This window comes from Mastomys coucha, unplaced genomic scaffold (genome assembly GCF_008632895.1).
Source record: "Mastomys coucha isolate ucsf_1 unplaced genomic scaffold, UCSF_Mcou_1 pScaffold16, whole genome shotgun sequence".
NCBI classification, from domain to species: Eukaryota; Metazoa; Chordata; class Mammalia; order Rodentia; family Muridae; genus Mastomys; species Mastomys coucha.
Genome location: NW_022196898.1, coordinates 48,836,445 through 48,844,418, shown reverse-complemented (window position 1 = coordinate 48,844,418; position 7,974 = coordinate 48,836,445). Strand labels below are relative to the sequence as shown.

At 45.8% G+C, this 7,974-nt stretch overlaps 1 protein-coding gene across 1 annotated transcript in view; it reads left to right on the top strand.

The window, feature by feature from the left end:
• Ttf2 (transcription termination factor 2) overlaps positions 1-7,083 on the top strand; it is a 30,462-nt gene extending 23,379 nt beyond the window's left edge. The window contains exons 19-23 of the mRNA XM_031374979.1: positions 356-414; positions 1,457-1,607; positions 2,577-2,659; positions 4,056-4,130; positions 5,796-7,083. Coding sequence (XP_031230839.1) covers positions 356-414; positions 1,457-1,607; positions 2,577-2,659; positions 4,056-4,130; positions 5,796-5,940 — 513 coding nt within the window. The 3' untranslated portion in view covers positions 5,941-7,083. The remainder of the gene's footprint in view (positions 1-355; positions 415-1,456; positions 1,608-2,576; positions 2,660-4,055; positions 4,131-5,795) is intronic.
• The last annotated feature ends 891 nt before the right edge of the window (positions 7,084-7,974 follow it).

The window sequence follows — 7,974 nt, the reverse complement described above, 5'->3', positions numbered from 1 at the left end:
AAAAAAAAAAAAACAAAAAAACAAAATTAGAAGAAAAGAAAAATCTAAAGTAAAATTTCAGCATGACTGATTGATGTGTCCTTTGAGGAGTGGATAGTGAGGAATGACCAGTGCAGAGGCCAGAGCAGCATAGACACAACAGGCCATTTTAGCCATGTAGGCTTTATCCTCAGTAGGATGTCATGGGGGAAGAGGGCAGCCTGCTTACATTTAGGAACTAGCTTCCCAGCCACAGGAGAGTGAGTAGGCGGGCCAGGCCAGAAGCACAGAGGCTGTCCTGGACGTTGTCTGTAATTCAGGGAGAGATGAGAGAAAGCAAATGGCTTAAACTGCAATGTTATATGGCCTTTCCCAGGTGTCTTCTCTGCTGGCAGAACTGGAGGCCATCCGAAAAGGCCCAGGGTCACCAAAGAGGTGAGCGTCATCCCACCGCTTCTGCATGGGAAGTTGAGGGTCTCAAGTTTTAGCTTACTTAGGTCATGCCCCACAGAACACACTCCTGTAACTTCTAATTAAAATACTGTGATGTGCATTGAATGAGATCCCTGGCTTACCCCAGCCCTGAGGATCTGGGGAGGGTGATATCTGAAACTGTAGAAGAAGAGAAGCATGAGAGGGGAGCAGGGCAGGGCAGGGCTGCTGCTGAGCTGCTTGCCTGGTGCTTAGAGTCGGGCTCGTGTTGTCCTCTGCTGTTAGTCACATGTATAGTGTAACACATGCACACAGATACGACTACTACACAGATGCCTTTGTAGACATGAAATAATAGTTCCTTATAAAATTGTTAAAGCTCTGGTTGAGACATGTGTCGGGTGGTCACAGGTCGAGCTAGTACCCCTTTCTGCAGGACCACAGGTTTTTAGATGAACACTAGTACCCCAAACAAAAGACAGCAGACATCATTACTTAGCCTAGCCAGTCGTTTTTTTCTGAGTACCACCAAATGAGAGTGAGGCTTAGAAACAGATGGATTATAAACTTACACCAGGACCTTAAATCATGTGCCTGTAGTACAGTAATCATGCCTCTACTGGGAAAGGCCTCACGGGAGGCTCTTGAGAAGACCACAGATTTTTAGCCCGTGGCTCCGGATGCTTCAGTTATGATTAGATGCTCCCATTGGCTTAGGCTGAAGGGGTAAACAGCATTCGCAGGGGTCCATGTGTGAACAAGTAGTCACATGTCAAGGTGGGAAGCAGGGAAAAAGAGAGGAGTTCTGCAGTCTTCTTGGAGGACTGCCTCCCCCAGGCTCTACCTCATAACCATTCACAGCTCCCCACACTGCCACCCCAGGACCAAGCCTTTACACATAGGTCCTTGGGGGACACTGTCCGAAGTACAGCATGACCTTGCCATTCTTCTTGTGTACATTTTGTAACTAATCTTGAGGCTAGTGGGTTACAGCCTGCAGGGGAGACTGCTTAGTCTTCTTGGTTTTGGTTTCTCTCCCCTCTAGTGTCATTGTCTCTCAGTGGACCAGCATGCTGCAGGTAGTAGCACTGCACCTAAAGAAGAACCGACTGACGTACGCCACCATCGATGGCTCGGTCAACCCCAAACAGAGAATGGACTTGGTGGAGGCATTTAACCACTCCCAGGGACCACAGGTAGGAACTGGGCGCAGCAGGCCTGTGAAGCTGAGGGACAAACTGTTCTCAGTTATAAAGCAGCAGAGTGTAGCAGCTTAACTTAAAAAGTATTTAGCCTTGATCCTTCCAAATGTTTATAAGTTCATAAGACACTCACTGCGGATCTGTGCCAAGGTGCACAAGTGATCTAAAGAGAGTAACTTGTGAGAATAAACTTGCGCGTCCTCAGAACAGGCTGGGGTGGGAGAATCTTTGCAGAGCAGGAAGCCTTGTAGGGTACGTGGCTTTGGAAGGAAGATGAGGAGAACAGGGCCTTAGCTTCTGGCATAGCTAAGAAGGATTTAGGAAGTACTAGCTGAATGGAAGGAGGGATAATGTAGCTGTGGGGGCATGGTCTCAAGACTAGTTATAATTTAATGCAAAGTCGACCACCCAAGGATCAGAATTACAGTGTTCACATACTTTGGCAGTTGACCCTCATGTGAGATGGAATTTTTCCAAAGGTGAGGTATGAAGAATGGCAGGTTGATGATTCAAAACATTACACCGTGGGGAAGTTTGAAAGGAATGTGTTTCTTGTGTGTTTTGACCATTTTGAACTAGAGATGGAAAGGTGCTGGTTAGCTCTCTTTCTGTTCCTACAAACGCCCCCTATAAGGAGAAAGGGCTGCTTTGGGCTTGTGGTTTTGAGGTTTTTAGTGGTCCTGCTTTTGAGTGGTATCATGGCAGGAATGTGTGGAGGGAAACAAGCACACATCTCGACAGGGAAGTAAAGAAGATAGAGTCAGGGGCCAAAGGAAGTGGAAGTTCCCAGTGACCTGAAGACCAATGGTACTGACCCCATAAAGCTTCCACCACCTTTGATCTAGTGCCATGATGGGGCCAAGTCTTTGCCACTTGGCTTTTGGGGCACTGAAGACCCAGATTGTGGCCACTGCACTCTAAGGCCAGGTGTGTGGAAGTTTAATATCGTGTTTCCATTTGAAGGTCATGCTGATCTCCCTCTTGGCTGGCGGTGTTGGACTCAATCTGACTGGAGGAAACCACCTTTTCCTTCTGGACATGCACTGGTAACTTCAGGATGTTCCTGTCCCAGCATCAGGGAAAGCAGTGGTCAGAGGGCAGCAGTCTGACAGTGCCTTTTAGAAAGTCATGGCGACATTCTGTATGGCCCCGTCTAAATGGCATGTAAGGCAGAGGCAGGTGGATCTCTAGAGTTTGAGGCCAGCCTGGTCTATAGAGTGAGTTCCAGGACAGCCAGAGCTACACAGAGAAACCCTGTCTCAAAAAGCAAAACTAGCAAACAAAAAACCAAGGATTACAGTTTTGTTTTGTTTTGTTTTTCTCATGACCAAGCTACACCACTAAGCTTGATGTCCCTAGACTACTATTTTTCAGACATAGTTCTTGAGGAATGAGGGAAGTCACAACCTTAGATTAGAAACCTTACTCCAGGAGGAAGAAGCGGGGTTTTCTACTTGTGATGGTAATGCTTGTTATATCCAGCCTTTGCTTCAGGATGTGTGTGCTGCCAGTCAGGCTTGGTATGTGCCCCTGCTGGTACTGGACAGATGAAGTCACATATGGCCAGGTGGAGTCTCACAGTGCCAGGCTCTGATGTTCTGCCCAGGCAAACTGCCATTGCAGCAGGGCTTTGTTTTACTTGCTCTGCAGTTCTGGGGCAGAGCCCAGGGCCTTGCACACCTAGCTCACTTTTACTTCAAGATAGGGTTTCACCAGTTGTGCAGGCAAGCCTGGTATTTTCATCCTCCTGCCCCAGTGTTGGAGAGTGCTGAGATGTCAGGCCTGTACCAAGGTACTTTGTACTAGGCACTGTTTCCAGGATGATGTGTCTAATTCTCCGTGCAGCCTCATATGGTGCAAAGAGGCCAACTTGCTACCTTTGTGGAGAATGTGTGGGTTTACTTAGGATTCTCATAGACAAAGAAGTGAGAAAAACATGCTAGGAATTACAGCAGTCTTGAGATAGAGAAAGAAATGCTACCCCAGTTCTAAAGAGGTAAGATGAGGTTAATTTAGAGCTGATAATGAGACTTCATAAGAGAACAAATTACACCTCTTTAAATTGACTTCACTGAACACTAACGTTGAAAGAAATATTTGAGACTCTTAACCAGCTCTTATGTTTCCAGGCACGTTCTGAAGCCAGGTGCTATAGGTAACATATAGGCAGCCACTGGTTGTGGTTAGGTGACCTGCACAGTCAGTGTCTCCTAGATGGAGCTGACACTTCAATAAGCATCTCAGGCTTTGCAAGGCACGTAGGTTTCTGTTGCATATCCTTTGTTTTGTGTTGTTTTCTTAAGCCCCTTTGAGAATGTAATGACTACTTTTAGCTAAAGAAGCATATAAAAAAGGACTGTGGTTTGGACTGGGCAGTAGGCCATTGTTTGTCAGTCCTGTGTAGGATGTTTGTGTTTCTGAGTTACATCTCTCCTCAAACAGGAATCCCTCACTTGAAGACCAAGCTTGTGACCGGATTTACCGTGTAGGACAGGAAAAGGATGTTGTTATACACAGGTAAGCGAAGGCACCAGGCCTCCTCTCAGCATCTCCCTTTGTGAGAGCTTTTCCTGGGAGTATTTTCATAGACTGTAAAGGGCGTGGTCATCACAGCACTAACGATGTTCCTCAGGCTCGCCTCAGGAACTCTAGTCAGGAAGGAGTGAAACCGTCTGAAGTAACCTTGCTGGCCATAGCTAGAGAGCAAGCCACAGCTCACCAAGGAGGCATATGTGGAAGGTGTCTCCCATGCCCACCCTTCCCCTGGTCTTTTTTTAACTTTTAGTATGGCATAATCTCAGTCATAAAGAAAAGCTGCAAAGAAATTCCTGTATCCTAGTTTTGTGTGTGTGTGTGTGTGTGTGTGTGTGTGTGTGTGTGTATGTGTGTGTGTGTGTGTGTCGGAAGCAATCAAGTTCAGTGATAATTGGTTTTCCCGTCTTTAGTTCTCTTTTCTGCTCATAAGTCCCAAATCTCTATTTTTAGTTCCACTGTTTCCTAAACTTGCACCTGGGTATCCAGATCCCTGCTGAACATCTAAGCCTAAGTGTGCAAGTACTCATCTATCTTCATCAGTGTGTATGCTCAAATAGCAACATGAAAACTTACTGAGTACCTGAGTGTGCCAAGTGTAACTACACCCTCCAGGATAAAAAATCTAATCTGAAATCTTGCTTCCTCTGCCTTGGGATGTGCATGTACATCCTCTGGGTGAATAGCATCCGCTTATCTAGCACACAGGCAGGAACTAGACTCCTTCCTCTCTCTTCCCACGCCACAGCCTTTAGCTGTGCTTTCTAAACTTGTAACTATGCTTCCCTTCCATCCCCATGCCAGCTCCCTTTCCCGTCTGCTGATTCTTGTCCTCTGCATTGCCAGCAGAAGGCTCTTCCTAACTCATCATCTCGAGGACCTGTCACACCTTCAACAGCTCACTTCCTGTGGCTTTACTCTTAGTGTCTTGGCATGTCAGGACAACCACTGGGGATCTGGCTCACAGCTCCTGAACTTTTGCCACCAGTAGACTTGACTGGACAGCAGGATCCTTAATTAAACATACCACGTTCTGAAGCTCAGCCACAGTTTGTACATGTTCTCATTCCCTGAGACGTGTGCCTACTCCATGCTGTCTAGCGAGCCCTGGTCATCCTACATGCTTCACATTAAGAGTTAACTCTGATGGAGCCTTCCTTGACTGCCCTGCACAGACTGCCTTTTGGACCCTGGACACACTCTTGCTTGGTCACTTCTCTCAGGCATGGTATATGTATAGATAAATACAGACTTAGTTAGTACTTGAGTGGCAGCAGGGTGACTTCTTCAATTTGAAAAGCCTGGCTATGCTATGGATTAGCTAAGAGGTTAGACACTCTCCACTTAAAATAAAAGACACGCAGACACTGTCAGAAGGCCTTTTGACCTTGTCAAGATAGAGTCTGGGTAAAAGCTGGGCCTCTGTATTTGTTTTAGTTAGAAATACCTTCTGCAGTCACCCTCACTTGAGAAAGAAAGTATGAATGCATCACTTTAAACAACATATTCAGTGAAGTTGTATGGATTCTCGACTCTGCACTATCCCAGGGACACATGAACAGTCTTCTTTAAAACTGAAGTGGAGTGTAGTTGGAAGGCATGCTGTGGTGAGCCACTTGGGCTCTCATGTTTGTTATCATTTGCTCTTAGGTTTGTCTGTGAGGGGACAGTGGAAGAGAAGATCTTACAGCTCCAAGAAAAAAAGAAAGATTTGGCAAAACAGGTCCTTTCAGGATCCGGAGGACCTGTCACCAAGCTCACACTGGCTGACCTCAAGATCCTCTTTGGCATCTAGCTTCCTCTGCTGCTGCCAGTGTGTACCAGGGTCTGGAGTGATGCTCTTTCCATGATCCTGGAGTCTTAGATTTCATCTTACTCAAAGTGAGGCTTGTTCCTATGCCAGGATCAAACATGTTTATCACTCAACTTGTGTAATGTGCGCCATAGAAAGCATTTGGTTATTTCAGAATTAAGCCTGGCATGTTGGTACATGCCTATAATCCAGCAAGAAGATGGAGAGTTCCACTTTGGCCTGTTATAGACTCTTTCTCAAAACAAAGCACAAAAGTGCTTTGGAAGCCAGCCATGTAGTCCATAATTCCCAGCACCTGAGAGGCTAGTGGGCATTGTGAAGTAGAGGCCTGTTTATGCTACAGAGTAAATTTCAGGCCAGCCTGGGCTACAGAATGAGATCATGTCTTTCTTAGAAAAACAAAGTAAAACCAATGAAAGCTTTGGCGTTAGATGGTCTGGGAAGATAAGTCTGGAAGAACTGTATGAGTGCTTTGGTGTAAAGCTCAGCAAGTCATTACAAGCATAGTGACACGTGCTTATAATGCTAGACTTTGGAGGCAAAGGCAAGAGGATCTTGAGTCTAAGGTTAGCCTGGCTAACAGTGATCTCTTTGGCAGCCTTAATTACATGGTAAGACCCTGTCTGTGAAACAGCCACAAAGCCCTGTGTTGCCATGTTTGGGGCTGATGGCAGACCTGGTCTTATTACCTTGTCTATGTAGGCCTGTCCTGTTTCCCTGCTGGCAGGCTGCTCCTTGTAAGCCTCTGTGAGCTGAGAAGAGGGTAGATCCTGTAACCAACCATCCCTATGTGGCTGGCTGAATCCAGGCAGGTTTAGGGTCAAGATAGTTCACATATAAACAGATTGTGAATATTAATCATGGTATCATCTAGCATCTGTCGGTTAGCCTGTGCATCATGGTTTCATTTAGGAGTGTATCAACATCAGTGTGGCTGTGTCACTCAGTTTCATCACTGTGTCACTTGATATCACAGTATTTCTATCATATAGTATTTGCATTATTTAATGTTTATGTCCATTTTAGTTCCATCGGCATTTAATGCTGTTGTGTCATTTAGTTTCTGTCATTGTACCACATTGTGTTATCATTGGTATAGTCTTAATAAACACCTTCAGCAATGCACAGAGGTGATGCTGTGTGTTCATCCATCTCCTTTTCCTTGGAGCACCAGAGAGCACCTGGTAGGGTCCACATTACAGAGTTCTGGCTGGTGGAGCATGGAGAGAAGTGATCTAAGGAAACAGGACATCCTGGGCAGCTTTCTGAATGTTTCTTCTTGGTATTTCTGTGAACCTGCTGGAGATACAAACTGAAGAGAAGATATTGTGGCCTTAGGAAGGGTAAATACCACTAGACAAAAGATTCTCGTTTTTCTTTAAAAAATGTTTGAGAATTTCATACCTTATCCTCCACTACCACCCAAGTTTTTCCTCCCAACTTGATGAACTCTTTTAACCACCCACTGACTCTATACAATGCTGACACAGTATGTACACAGGGCCATGCACTGGAACACTGGTAGCCTATCAGAAGTCGCTGCATCCCTTGAGGAAAACGACCCTTCCCTAGCAGCCATCAGTCTCCAGGACCTCTTACAACATGGAGTGGGAATTTATAAAGCCCCCTCCCATCCGTGCCAGGACTTGGCTGACTTGATCTTATGTGGAAGTCATGTTCATATATGCAGTGGCCTTTCATGTCCAGACAACATTGTTTCAGTGATCCCCCACTGTCTCCAGAAGGATCATGGAGAGGAGGCAGAAAGAACAGGGATGCTGAACCTAATTTGGACCATCAATCATTTTGTCAGAATTGGTCTTGAGTGTATCTCCTTCACCCACCACACCTAAACTATGGTGAAGAAATCACCCTTAAGTCATGTGCATTTGGGGTTGTCAGTGTGCTGCCTAGAATACAATGTAAGACTTACTAAGATCTTAATTGGCCTGGCCTGCAGGTCAAGTTATTCGGGGGAACGAGGAGGGTCACAACCTGTGAATAAAGAATGGGCGA